This window comes from Thunnus thynnus, chromosome 15 (assembly GCF_963924715.1).
Source record: "Thunnus thynnus chromosome 15, fThuThy2.1, whole genome shotgun sequence".
Lineage (NCBI taxonomy): Eukaryota > Metazoa > Chordata > Actinopteri > Scombriformes > Scombridae > Thunnus > Thunnus thynnus.
Window position 1 is genome coordinate 11,989,696 of NC_089531.1, and position 14,292 is coordinate 12,003,987.

General features: G+C 39.2%; 2 protein-coding genes across 2 annotated transcripts in view; one reads left to right on the top strand and one right to left on the bottom strand.

Annotated features, from left to right (window-relative positions):
* LOC137198711 (oxysterol-binding protein-related protein 10) overlaps positions 1–5,083 on the top strand; it is an 80,217-nt gene extending 75,134 nt beyond the window's left edge. The window contains exons 11-13 of the mRNA XM_067612604.1: positions 644–826; positions 965–1,118; positions 2,873–5,083. Of these exons, the coding sequence (XP_067468705.1) occupies positions 644–826; positions 965–1,118; positions 2,873–2,917 (382 nt within the window). The 3' untranslated portion in view covers positions 2,918–5,083. The remainder of the gene's footprint in view (positions 1–643; positions 827–964; positions 1,119–2,872) is intronic.
* Positions 5,084–7,782: 2,699 nt separating this feature from the next.
* The window catches only part of LOC137198713 (dolichyl-diphosphooligosaccharide--protein glycosyltransferase subunit STT3B), an 84,262-nt gene continuing 77,752 nt past the window's right edge, over positions 7,783–14,292 (bottom strand). The window contains exons 14-16 of the mRNA XM_067612606.1: positions 13,834–13,947; positions 11,952–12,158; positions 7,783–10,869 (exon numbers count right to left, since the gene is read on the bottom strand). Coding sequence (XP_067468707.1) covers positions 10,795–10,869; positions 11,952–12,158; positions 13,834–13,947 — 396 coding nt within the window. The 3' untranslated portion in view covers positions 7,783–10,794. The remainder of the gene's footprint in view (positions 10,870–11,951; positions 12,159–13,833; positions 13,948–14,292) is intronic.

A 14,292-nucleotide genomic window follows, 5' to 3' on the forward strand; every position in this document is an offset into this window, starting at 1 on the left:
ACACTAGTGTTGTGCTCCACACTATGATTAGAATTATTAATGTGGTGAGCATTGACCATTAATTAAATATGGATATCAGGCAGATTATGTCACCTACTACTGATGTGATAATTATACTTCACAGACAACAGCTGCATAAAAACTGTCCGTAAATCCTTTATTCACCTTTTAATAGAAGTTTTTGCATTTTTCTCCATTTTAAAAGTTCGTATTTGTAAGTTTTTTCCTACTATTGACTATGAGAGGTGTCTCACCCTGTTGTTTTCTTTCAAGATTCAAAAGGATTAAACGCAACATATTTTTCTATGAGTTGACTTGATTCAGTTTTATTATGTCATAAACAACATACTGTCACACACTTCATCAGATGTTTACTTATTCCTCCACCTGCAATGAGAAAAAAGCTTTTAAAAACATGACCACAATGAAAGAAAAGTGGTGTTGCTTTACAGCGCAAGTCAAGAAAAGACTTCCATCTAAATATCACCAGGTATAAATGTAGTATGCAAGCCAGTGGGAACCAAACAGTAATAATTTAAGTTTGTATTTAATCCAACTCCTGAAATATTAAGTTAATGTTCAAAATGCAACAGGCAGGCGGGACAATTTTACCAACAACAGTCTCTGTGTTTGGCCATTTCAGAGTGACCGCAGAGGTCAAACACAACCCAACCAACACCATCGTGTGTAAAGCGCAGGGCGAGTGGAACGGCACACTGGAGTTCACCTATAGCAGTGGGGAAACCAAAGTGATCGATACAACCAAACTTCCCGTCACCAGGAAGAAGCTGCGGCCGGTGGAAAAACAGGGGCGGACAGAATCCAGGTGAGAATCTCACCAGCACCGACCTGATACGATTTTTACCAAAAAGTTGATTTTGAAATTGGATGGAGTAAGATGTGTGGGCCGTTACATCAGTTGCTTTAAAATGTAATCTGTTTTGTATTTTACTTGTGCTCTTAGGCGGTTATGGCAACATGTCACCAAGTCGCTGAAGGAGGGGAACATCGATGAGGCCACGGAGCACAAACACAGGCTGGAGGAGCGCCAGAGAGGGGAGGAGAGGCAGAGAGCAGCTGATAACAAACCCTGGACACCCAAATACTTCACTAAAGAGGTACGGTGTGGGGAGATAAACAGCTCGGAGCGACACTGTAGCTGTGATACAAGGATGGCTAGCAGGGTGGCTGACAACTCAGGAGCTTGATCTTCTGCCTGACTATTTTTAACCAAACATGCTTACATTTCTAAATTTAATCAAGAGTTAATTCTCTTCAATGTCGGTTTAAGTGGTTGCCAGGTCAATATTAGATTATCAAAGATTCATCAGTATTGTTGTATAGTCAACTGCTAGTACAGAAATGTCAAAAATATTTTTGAGGTAAATTAGAAACAGTGTAACTGACAAGTTTATTATAAAATGTCTTGCTGAGTAAATAGTTTAGAAGACTAATCGAATGGATTCTTTCTAAGATGTTTTGTGTATATTGCGTCTATGTAAAATGAATGAATATCAGCTAATACATCATTATCAGATTTCTAAAATTCTCAAATATCAATATTGATATCAACCTCAAAAATCCACTATGGGTCAGGCTCTACTGGTGTCCAGTAATGCAGATAGTTTTGATTAGATTTTCCAGTGTTTTGAGATTTCTGCCTCCACCCCCATACAACTGAGGTGAATTAACTTTTAATTTGTGGTGTTTGTGGCATTAAAAAAAAAAAAAATCAGTAGTAACCTCGCTTTCCAGAAACAGTTCCCTGTTACTCCAGACAATTCACAGACCTCTCCGTGAACCGTTTTCTAAGGGGCTATTTTTTCAGTAGAACATGGTTCGGTAAAGTCTGAACTAGACACAGTAACCTGAGCTTCTTATTGACCAAACAGTTCCAGGAATTAACCGTCCCTTATGTGCGTTTTTGTTTGTGTTTCTAATGCTGATAACACAAGAAAATGTCCTCAGTGGCACCAAGCGCTGCTTAATGTTTGAATAAAGGTGTAAACCAATTGGCAACTACCACGGCTTCAGGCTGAAGCCAATGTGGAAGTACCGTAAAAAGCAACGCCACAGACGGCTTCGATCGACCCCCATTCAAAAAGTGTCAATGTCTCTCCAGAAATACTAAATCAATATTTTTTTTTCAACAAGTCATTACGGTCTCAATCACTAAATTCAGGCCTTTGAATTAGTGTGTTCAGGTCATTTTGGAAGTTATTGCCCCGGCTCAGAGGAAAGCAGTATTATTTGGTGAGTTAAATGTTACTGGATTATAATACCTGCCCTGTTAGCACAATTTTGTTTAAGTGGCTAAGGAGTATTCATTTCAGTCTGAGATAGTGGGATGCATTTCTAACAAGCTGCAGCAGTTTTGCATTTGACCGATCAGCAACACTCTGTCCTGATAGTTCCAGGGCCAATGCAAAGTATGGTCCCTAGAGCAGGGACTTTTTTAGAAGCAGAAACCAAATATAGTCCCTGTTTCCTGCTGTCAAAATGCAGGTGAGGTTCCTGGACCTCTGTAAATGTTCCCGTAGCAAAACCAAGCTACTGTACAAGAGCCTTTTTCCACTGTCGCATTTTTTAGGTGTCATATATTAATGCTGCAATGAGCATCACAAACAAAATTTTACCTACTTCTACTTTATTTATAGAGGAGGAAGTCTCAGAGGATATCTCAAAACAAAAGAAAATTAAAATGAAACTATCTGCATGGCTAGATACCACTATTGGTACTTTTGAGCTGGATTTGTATCAGTACTACTTTAGGGAATTAGGGTGAACTGGCCCTTTAAGCTTGTTTTGGTAACAGGTGATTTTGACTCATGAGGTTTTTAAATAGTCCAATGTCCTTTGCTCACTCATGCAGGGAGAAGGTTGGATCTACAACAGCCCACTGTGGAAGTCGACCTGACAGCAGCGCAGCGTTCTCTTCTCATGGACAATAACCGAGACCCTGCCTCCCCAACACTGAGGACAGAGGTCAGCAGGTCAAACATACAGTAGGCAGCGGTGTCCTCCACAGACCTTCAGACCAGAGCTACAGACTCACAGAGTGACACTGTAGAGACATGAACAGGAAACAAGCAAGGTGCCAAAGGGATCTCCACTGTTATAACCAAGAAGGGGGTTTGAGCCTCTGGGACAAAATTACATTTTTATATACAGTTAATATAGTATTACTATTCAAAGTAGAGTATTTCTATTTTTCACCTTGCCAAGGCCTTTTTTGCACACGCACACTAATGAAGTTTGCCACTGGTGGGTTTTTTTTTTTTTAATGTTTCCTCAGACATTGTCAATGTTTGTTTCCAAGCATTTAGTTTGTCATACAGCATTAGAATGAAGTCAAGTCCCCTCTAACACATAATACTGTAGCTGAGCACTTTTACCATAGAAATAAATGTACTATTTTATATCTATGGCTTTTAGCAATCAGGGTGGTCTCTAAGAGCTTTACAGGAAATAAGATCACATAACCAGATTTAAAATCATAGGTAAAAACTAACATTAAATTATGTGTTAATATATATTATTATAGAGAACAATACATCAATTTCTAGAGAGTATAACAAAGGTCCTGATTGTTTTGTCTGCACTATGAATGTATATAGGCACATTTTAATAGTATGCTTCTTTTCCGTCTTGTTCTGAGTGCTCCCACACATGCTTATTGTATTGTACCTTTGTAATTTTTCCATGTCGCTTCATCTTCAGTATTCCAGCTGTTAAGTGGGACGCCTCTACTTTAAAGGACTAGTATGTAGGATTTAGTGGCATCCAGCGGTGAGCTTGCAGATTGCAACCAACTGATAACTCCTCCCCTCCCCTTCCAAGCGTGTAGGAGAACCTACAGTCACCGTGAGACTTGTGAAAAATGCAAAAGGCCCTCCCTAGAACCAGTTTTTGGTTCGTTTGTTCTGGCCTACTGTAGAAACATGGCAGTCTCCATGGAAGAGGACCTGCTCCCTGTAGATATAAAGGGTTCATTCTAAGGTGATGAAAATACAAAGATTCTTATTTTCATAGGATTAAACACTAATGAAAACACACTTATGAATATTTTATTCCATTTCTGCCAAGTCTGTTCCGCTAGATGCTGCTAAATTCTAGACACTGCGCCTTTAATCAACGCTTTAGTATTTTCCATTACTACCTCTCTTATTCAGCTATTCCAGCCATTAGTCAGACTTCATTTCCAAAAATGAAAAACACTGGTTTGTTTGTGGTTTGCAATGAAGGTTTTCACTCCTTTTTTTGGTATATGGCTATCGTGTAATTATGCAGCCCCCTTCACACACAACCCGTGCCTCCTGAAGTTAATAATTCTCCTTTAGGTCGCTCACGGTGATGAATATGGATGAGGAGGCTTGCAGAAACACAACTAAGATCTCGCATCTGGGGGTCGCTGGGAGGTTGCCTCTGTGAAGATGAGAGGATAATCCACCAGAATTACAATCACTGGGAACTGGGGTAACCTGCCTATTGGATAGTAGAGGAGATGTACTCGTTCATATTGCAACAGAGGGACTGTCCATGCAGTAATATTCATGTTTTTCACACTCTGTATATCAGTTAGTGTAATCATCATCTCTCTTATTTTCCCCCTAACAGTGACTGCAACTGTATTTTTAACCACATTTGACAAACTATGTGGCTAGTATCTAGAACGAATGGCATTTCTAAACTAGCAGAGATGAAATGAAAGCATTTAACAGTATATCCACTTCATGTTCTTCACTGAAAATTAATTTTATTATGGTCATACATAAATTTTTGTCATGAAAGGATTCACATAAACTCCTTCAAGCTTGCTCTTTCAGTTGTTCCTTCACTTTCATTTAAAAATATATTGTAATAGTTTTTTTTTTGTTTGTTTTTTTTAAGCCAGGTGAATTTACCAGATGCCAATTTGTAGCCTACGCCATGAAACCTGTCATCTACAGTTCATTTATATGACACTGGCCTTACATGAAACTACCAAGCAGCTTTCTATATACAAAAGGATTCAGACTCACTGAAGTAGATAGCGATTGTGGAAAAAGGAAGGACTGTCCATTAATAAAGACCTTCTACCTTTCTTAAACATGTCCTCTCGTGATGCCCTGAATGTATGTGTTATAAAATGTCATGTTCATTCAAGTGATGAATCACAGATTATACTCCTCATTGACTCCACTGATAGAGGACCTCTGCAACACCTCATTTATCATACCACAGCTACAAGCAGGTACTGTTTGAATAATTTGGTTCTAATAAATGTGCCATGGCAATCATGGATTTTTTTTTAGCAATATGCTAGTCTAGTCCAAAACAGATTAGAGGCTATATTGGTATGAAATGTGGTGCAGACATTCCCAGTATCCAGAGGATGAACCTTAAATTACTTTAATGATTCCCTGACTCAACTTTTAAAACAAAAGACCTGTCAGTCTCAGATGTAGATTAACGCTAACATAGCATGCTAATACAAGAGCATTTTATACTAATAAACTGAATGTATGTTGTCATGGTAAATTAACTTGTGAACATGCTAACTATACACATGCTAACAAGTGAAACATTACTTACTCAATGTTTGTGACCATGATAACATTAGCATCAGCCTGCTAGCATGGGAACATGCAACAACTGAATTTTTCTAGTAGTTAACATAGATGGATGTTAACGTGCTAAATTTTAGCATTTTTATGTCCTAAATATATATTGTATTGTGCCGGATTGATGGTAAAATGGGAAAGATTCCCACGTTTATGACTTGTGAGCATTCACAGACAATTCAAGACAACTGGATGACTAAAGAGTTGGTCGAATGATGGTTTAAAATTCTGTCCCTTGACAAAATATATCCAAATATGGGTTTAATTACATTGAACGACAATTGATGTGAGGCATCCACGTTTGCTCGGTTTTCAGGTACTTCCATATTTTTAAGTGCCAAGTTGGATCAAAGGTTTCACAAAAATAACAGTCGTGATTACAACTTAGTTGATATAAATGATACTTACAAGTGAGAAACTACAGTACCTCTAATATGATGTAAACGCAGCATTAGCATGAAGCTCGAACCTCAGCTGAGCCTAATTCTACGTTCACATCCTGTCAATGTTCCTGCAGTAGAGGAGGCTGCAGGTTCAGGACCGCATTTCTAGGACCCTAATTTGTCGTGACTGCAAAAGCGCACCCAAATACTACTTTCTGTCCAAGTACATACTTAGGAGTGTTTTCTAATATGCCGCCTCTATCAGTGCTTTTCAAAAACGTTACAAATCACTATTAAAAAATAATTGTTTTAAGGTGTGACAATGCTGGTTAAGGTCTGGTTAGGTTTAGGTACACGAATCACTTTGTTAGGGAAAGGTGGATTGGGTTAAAGTTACTACTTCCTTTAAGTTAGGCAACATTCGTCGTCATGGCTACAGTAAACACCACAACAATTGTAGTTACGGTTTTTAAAAAACTGTCCTGACTCTCAGTTGGAAAGAGGAAGCAAACAGCAAAGTCCGCTTTTTGCCAGTGTGCCAGTGGCAGTTTCACAAAAAACCAAGGTCCTAGAAATGCGGTCCTAGGATCGTGGTCCCGAAACTGCCTCCTCTACTGCAGGAACATGCTACTCCGTCATGCGGGATAGATGGTAGAGAATCAATTCCTATGTTTACAACTTGCGAGCATTCGCATCACAGGAGAACTCAAGGCGGTTGTATGATTAAAGAGTTGGTCAAATGAGGGTTAAAATATTGTGTGCGTTGACAATATACCACCATATCCAGTAATTGTTGGTTTAATCTCTTTGAACGACGGAAGCGTCCCTACTTGCTTGATTGTCAGGCGTTTTCATATCAATGACAAGTCTTTTCCATATTTCTTAGAACTGTCTGAGGAATTACCCCCTTTTTAGTGTCCGCGCTGCAAGAACTGGGAACGATCGTAGATCTCAGAATGCCGACTTGAGGGACTCTTTTAAGCTCCTATTTTAGGCTAGGTACTCTCCCAGCACGGGAGGAACCTTGAGTGACATAAGTGTACGGTGATTGGTCCAGACATAATAGTACTTTAATTGGTGGAACACACGAGCCAATGCAGCACTGGCAACCGCCATGTTTACACAGACCTATTTTTGTCTCCTTTCAAACTACTATTATCATGAAACCCACGACCCAGCTCCGATCGCGGTGTTCTCCGTCTTGTTGTTATTGTATCTAGCGCAGAAGTTAAGTTGCTATACCAACCGCCGACCAGCTTACGTCACTTCAGCATTCCTACTGGCTGTGCGAATACGAACAGAAAAAAACCCCCTTGAAGCTATTTGCTTCTCGGGGGAGTTCCCCAGTGGGTAGTTCCTCTCAAGGGTCCCCAGAACTATTTGGTACAAAAGTGCCTTATGTTACTGGTTTTCAAGTGCCTTACTCAAGTTACATTAGGAAGTTGGAGAAAAGCTTTACCAAATCAATATTTACCTGAATATCAAGGGATTCCACCCAGTAAGCACACCATTACATGCATGCTTCTGAAACCCACCACCAACTATTCCCACCAGTCTGTGGAGTATAAAGTCATCCATCATAACTACCGTTGCAGACTCAGAAGCAAATGTCTTCATCCAAAGGCTAATGCTGCCATCATGTGGTCCAGTTTGTGTTCACCTGGGTTGAAAAGCGCATCTGCACAGGAGAAACTCAAGATATATACAGATCTGAATTATGCTTTGGCTTGAAGTGACTTCTTTCATAGATGCATTGTGGGGAGAAGGGGAAACCACAATAACAACTTACACAAATGTTTTCATTAAAGTGTATATTTAAAGATGACTGAACAGAGCAACAATGTAAAAATGTAAACTTTGAAAGTGAGAGTGAGACAAGCGGGTAGGGATTGCATCAAAAAAAAAAAAAAAAAAAAAAGGTGTAGACGAGTAAACTTAGTAGAGGAAGGAACTGATCTGCCGTTCCTTATTAAAAATGCACAAAATGAGAAAATAAGAGGGCAAACAAACTGTACATCACATTAAGGCTTAGTCTGAACTCTCTCCTCTCTTGACAAAATGAGAAATCAAAAGGGCAAGACACAATTTTAGGCATTGTGTAACTGAACAACAATGTGGCATTGTGTCAAAGGTCTGAAATCTCGAAATGGTGACACACTGCTCCAGAGAAGATCAAAGCAAAGAGAACAAAGGGATTCAGACACATTTTTTAAAAAGTGTAAAGAAAAAAATAAACTGGTGACACTAATAACAAGTCACTTTTTGTGAAATGGGTACAGATGTGACAAAAAGAAGTACAGCTGTATGATGTATTACTCTTTTGATGTGTCACTGACTTGATAAAAAATAAAAGTTACTGAGGCGTGCACATACAGAAACTCCTTACAGAAACGGAAACATGGCATCTGAAGAACCCAAACACACATAGAACAGTGCAGTGCCCATAGTATAAGAAGTCAAAGGTTACCGCTGATTAGAGCTGTGTCCCTAATGTATACTATGTACTAATAAGTATACACAGATGTTCATTAACAGCGCACTCAAATATCTAATCTAGTATGATTACTAGAATTTAAACGATTCAACAGGAAATTAAAGGGCCACAATATTGAGGTGTATTATGGGAAATGTATGAATCTGCATTTTTGGAGCTTTTTAGATCCATACTATGGACTAAAAGTCAGGGTTATTTTTGCTTCTTTGATTTTGACTATTCCTCAACTTTATGAAACAGTAATTGAAAATCAGTGTGAAAATCATTCTTTGAGCAATTTGCTGCTTTTCTGTTTTATATTATTATAAATGGAATATTTAGCGGTTTAGGACTGTAGGTTGGACAAAACAAGCAACATGAAAATGTCATTTTGGGCTGCAGGAAACTGTAATGGGAATTTTTCCCCCCAGTTTAACATTTTATTGACCAAAAGATTAATCTTTCAATCAAGAAAGTAAAAGGTTACCATTGCGTGATAATGAAAAAATTAGTTAGCTGAAGCCCTAAACTAAAAACGATTAGTTGATTTATTCATGAGTCGATCAACAGAAAATTTATCCGCAGCTAATTTGATAAGTAAGTTTGATAAGTAATGTATCAAGAAAAAATGGCAAACATTTCTCTGGTTCAAGCTTCAAGATTTGCTGCTTTTCTCTGTTTAACATTGTAAATATTTTGGGGTTTTGGACAAAATAAGACATTTAAAGATGTTGCCTTGGGCTGTGGGAAATTGTGCAATTATTTGATTATTTTCTGACATTTTACAGGCACAATAACTAATTTACTTGTCAAGAAAATAATTGGCAAATTACTCAGTCATTAAAATAATTGTTGGCTGCAGCCGTAACATTTATTAAAAGTTTGACAATAGCTGTTAATTCTACACTGTAAATGGACTACACACTAATAACTTTTTTTATATGCAGTTCGGAATTGGGACACAGCTCTAGAGTACCTATAGTCGTTAGTCTGTCCGTCATACCTACGGATCTCACCGTAGTCACAGGCAGAGATGGAAGTTCTTTAAAAATTTGTACCTTTCCTGACCTGTCACCATGTCTTTTCCTATTTCAATATCAGTGCTTGTGTGCTAACTACACCCCCTTCACAGTTCACCAGTCAATTTCCAGTTTCCAATGCCTCAGTGTGGTCGAAGCACCCAACCTGCCGTATTGATACATGAGCTAAACAAAAAAAAAAGCTAACAAGGTAGACAACAATCAACGAGATGATGATGACCAGCGATGAGGCACTAGGCTTGCTCACTGAACTAGAGAGCTCCCTCTGCAGGAAGGGAGGCCTAATTTATTATCACTACTTTTTACACACAGTTGCTTGCTTCCGTCTTTAAACCTTAGCAGCAAAAATGTACAATCTATGCAAAAAGGAGGGGTGGGAGGAGGGAGGGGGGCATTGTAAAAATTCACATTCATTCTTTCAACAAAATCTCAAGCCCCTCTGTACAAGAATTATTGCATTCACTGTTCTATTTGTTGTCATTAAAAAACTCATAACAAAACAAAAACAATCACATAATGAAATTAAGAGAAAAACAAAAAAAAAAACTGCATATTTAAAAATCACCACAATAATCCAATATATTATAATCCTTTTAGTCATTTTCTTTACATAACATATTTACATAGTAGGCCAATTTTTTTTTCTAAAGAATTTGTTGTAAAAGAAAGACAGGGAGCCAGGCAGACATAAAGGAGATGGTGATGATAAAAAGGTTAATATTACAGGTGGGCTGTGCCTAGACAGTGACGTTCCTCCATACCGCATACTGTCCTCTGTACACGTGTCAGGAACAAGTCCTCAGCTTTCACTCCTGCGCTTCCTCACTCTCATTAATGAGTTCACATGTGCCATGGAGCAAGGTCAGGTCAATGGGTCTTTGGTGCAAAATGTTCCTAGTCTTATTTCTCTTCCCCCTTCACCCGATCCCCGTACTGATAAGCAGTTAATTAATGTACCACAAAAATTAAATCGACGCTGAACCAAGTAGAGCAGCCCTATGCCTTGCCACACATTCAAATATAAAGTAAAAAAAACAAAAAACAAAACAAAAAAACAGAAAAAAAAACGAAACAGGAGAAATTAAGCAAGACAAAGGTCCTCAGGATAAAACAGACAACAGTCCTGGAGCGAGCCAGATATGACACTTCAACTTCCTCAACACACGGGGGCGCTCTAAAGAGAAGCGCTTGATACCAAGTGCCAGATAAATGGCCCCTGTTGTGTTCTTCTTCATTGGTTGTTAAGAGGTTTCTTCGCATTTATTTGTTTGTTTTCCTAGAGGAGTTCGTCATCATTATTTTTTTTGTAGTTTCTTGCCTTTCCTCAGGGCGAGCTTGTTCTTGATGTGTCCTCGCTTCCTCTTGGCAGTCTGTTTAGAGACAAAAATCTACTTACAAACCATTCTGTAACTGAAATAGTTTTATGTCAAATTTACTGGATATACTTGGATATTAATGACTTACACTTTTGGCCCATCAAAAAGAACCTATTCTTATAATCTGATGACTATAGGATGAATGATTATGATGAATATAAAGGGTCAAAACAAATTCTGACTGAGAGCTACTGGGAGCAAGTACTTATTATGCACAAACTGTTTTTAAAGATTTAAATATATTGGAGCATATACTCTATACATGATGGAGAGTAGCTTATTGGCCTAGATATTTATTTAAGACTATCTCATAGAGTAATAATAAATCTCCTTATTTGAGTTACTAAATTATATGTACAGTCTCTTTTCTACATTGGTCCCAGCCTATAATCTTCACGTTTTTTTGCCCTTTTCCAAGGAAAATGCAGTAATTCTGTCTTGGGGACAAAAAAGGTCTGAGAGGTGGCTGGTATTCAACATCCCCAAACTACAAGCCATGTGTCACATTAACCCTGCATCCCGCCCACACACACCCCCACTGAAGAGTAGTGGAGCTGAGAGTATTACTAGTAAAAATACTGCTACTTCTAGTAAGCTAGTTGTTTTTACAGTGTTAATCAGTGCAACATTGTTTGAGGAAATGTACATCCCTTCCTCTCATTCATATCACATGTTCTCTCACTCTCCGCTGTCTCTGCTATATTTCCTGAAGCCATCCTTAAAATAAGCTAAGCTAACAAGTCCATCCAGACTGTCTGTGACTCAGGGGAACTTCCACGTCGACTGGGGAAAAATACGCCTCTTGTGAAGGGGTTCAAGTTAAAATGGGGTGTTAAGTTACTCTTTGAAGATATTCTATGGTATTTCCAATTTGCAGTGAGGAGTATCAGAACATGAGTCAATGATATCAAGTTTTTACTTTAGGATAAATTTCTGTTTTTGGGTGTGCTTACCTTTGAAATACAAACAAATAAAATGAATCAACGAATGAATGAATCCTCTACACTGTGTATGGATTAAAATGGATTAAACCATTTAAAAAAATAAATAAATAAATAAAGGATTACTCCTGCTACCTTTTTGGAGGTGTACTTCTGCTTGGGCACTACGCTGCGAAGCTTGTGGTCCAGCGGCTCTCTGTTGTCCAGGTTCTTGACCTTGTAGATCCGGACCAGCCAGTGCTCTGAGGTGAAAGCCTCCTCCAGGTGCTTAAACTTAATATCCTTGTTGCCAATCTCGGCGTTGCGCGTCCGGTCGAAGCCAGGCGGTGTCCGGAAGTCCAGCTGGGAGACAGGTGGTAAAAATAAAACAGTGCTTCAATTTAAAAAACAACAACAACAACAACAAAAAAACTGTACATCTGACCCACGAGCTAGAAGGTAGCCGTGTGTCTTGGTAAAAAAAAATGAAATGAAAAGGGGGAAACTTTTGCAACAGAATGTGACAATTACGACGCAGCTTCTTTTTTTATTTAATACTAGCCCACAGCAGCTTTACTCGTTTAATATTAGTGCCTAACAGAAGGAGACAATGACAAACAACACAATTATAAAAAGAAAAACAAAATGTTTGATAGCACTTTGATTACACAACAGCATCTGCCTTACGTTTTGATTATACTCTGTAGGAACCACTTACACCCTCGTTCTTATTATTCTGCTCTAAAAGCCCTCAACTGCTCCTCCAGTCTCTGCTATGATTTGCCCTTGTCACCTCTATTCTCAAAACGACACGCTCTATCTACCTTCGCTATATTGTATTCTTCTCCCGTTTCCTCTTTGCTTTTCACTCTCCCTTTGTGTAACAATTTCTCATCTACGATATCTTCAGTATCTCCTCTGTGCCTTCAGGCTGCTTCAGAGGACACACGGTATGAAATATTAGATTATTATTAGCCACAATAGTTTAGTCTCCCGACATATATTTATTAGTGCTGTTCAACCTGTTGTTCAAAAGATAAGAAAAAGAAAACAAATTAGTTTTTTTGGGAACACCACGATATGAAGACCATGGGTTCTATTCATTATAATATCTACTATTCTGTACTGTATTATGCATCAGTATTATCCTTTAATCTCCACTCCATTTGCTCACCACGAACTGCATCCTCAACTATCCTGTTCCATGGTTCACCCCACTCTGCTTACTGTCTTTTTCCCTATGTCCTCTAAGCCTCCGTTTCCCCTTGTCACATCCTGTTTCCGTAAACCTAATCTACCCGCCCCCTCCCTTTTCTATCTTCCCTTGTCGAGCTCACTCCCTCCTGTCCGCTGTCTACTTCTGTGCCTCAGTCTCTCCATCTCTTTACCCTGAAACAGCGCTGTGAGCTATACGGAGCTTTTGGCGTTCTGTCTGAGGATGGCGGCTGCATTGATTCTCCCATCTCAGCTCGATTGTTGGCTGGGCTGCATCTACAGCAGGGATGTAAGCACCTGGCAAGGAGGATCCCTCTCATCTCTCCTCTGCTACCAGCCAGAAGTAGCCATGGCACATTTAAAAGCTTCTGCCAATCCTTCATATTCTCCCTCCATCCTTTCTTTCCCCCAAAACCCCTTTTTCATACCACAGGAGCTCCCCAAGGCATCTCCTTAAATCCTCTTCTGCCTGTCAGAAAGCTCTGCTTTTAAGACACAGTAGCAGGACGTTTTACACCTTTGGTGGTGGCAGCTGCTTGTTATTCTCTGGAAAAGCTGCATAAAATGTCGTAGCAGTACTTTTGACTTCTTTGGTGATGGAGGCTGCTTGTGACTTTTTGATCTTTGTGCTTATCCAGAATTGATTATTTGTACCTATGAAGTGGATCATAACCCCCGAAAAATTCTCTTCAAATTCAGCTCAGAGCTTCTCTGCAGCCCTGACCTGACCTTGAGATGAAAAAATGATGAAAGACATGCATGGGTGCAGAGTTACTTGGCCAGAAAGTGAAAGAAAGTCTTTAGTTAGAGCCTCTCTCCTCACCTGCATTTCACCAAATCGGTAATAAGACATCTTGTACATGAGGCAGTTGAGCAGAGTCGGTGAACCAGCCTTGTCCACCCTGAATTCTCCCTGAGGGGTGAAGTAGTCACTCTCCTGAAAGAAAAAGCAAGGAAGTGAGGAAAAATAAGTTCCAGAAAATGAGTAAAACTTTTAGTAGCACCAGCACCAAGAACTCAGTGACCAGAGATGACGATAAAAGCTTCAATTTAAAGCCAGAAAAAAGCCAGACTGTGACTGCCTGAACCAAAACCCGAGCATGACGCAGTCCGAGGCCACTGACTGATTGGGATTGGATTTGGGGACAATTTCATGCCAGCTGATGAGGGCATGGTTCATGAAAATAAAAAAATGTGTTTTTCTGTCCCCCACTAGATTTTAAACTCTTGTCCTCGGTTCAGTCTCGAAAAGAAAATCTTGATCTGAATGAGACTAGCTGAT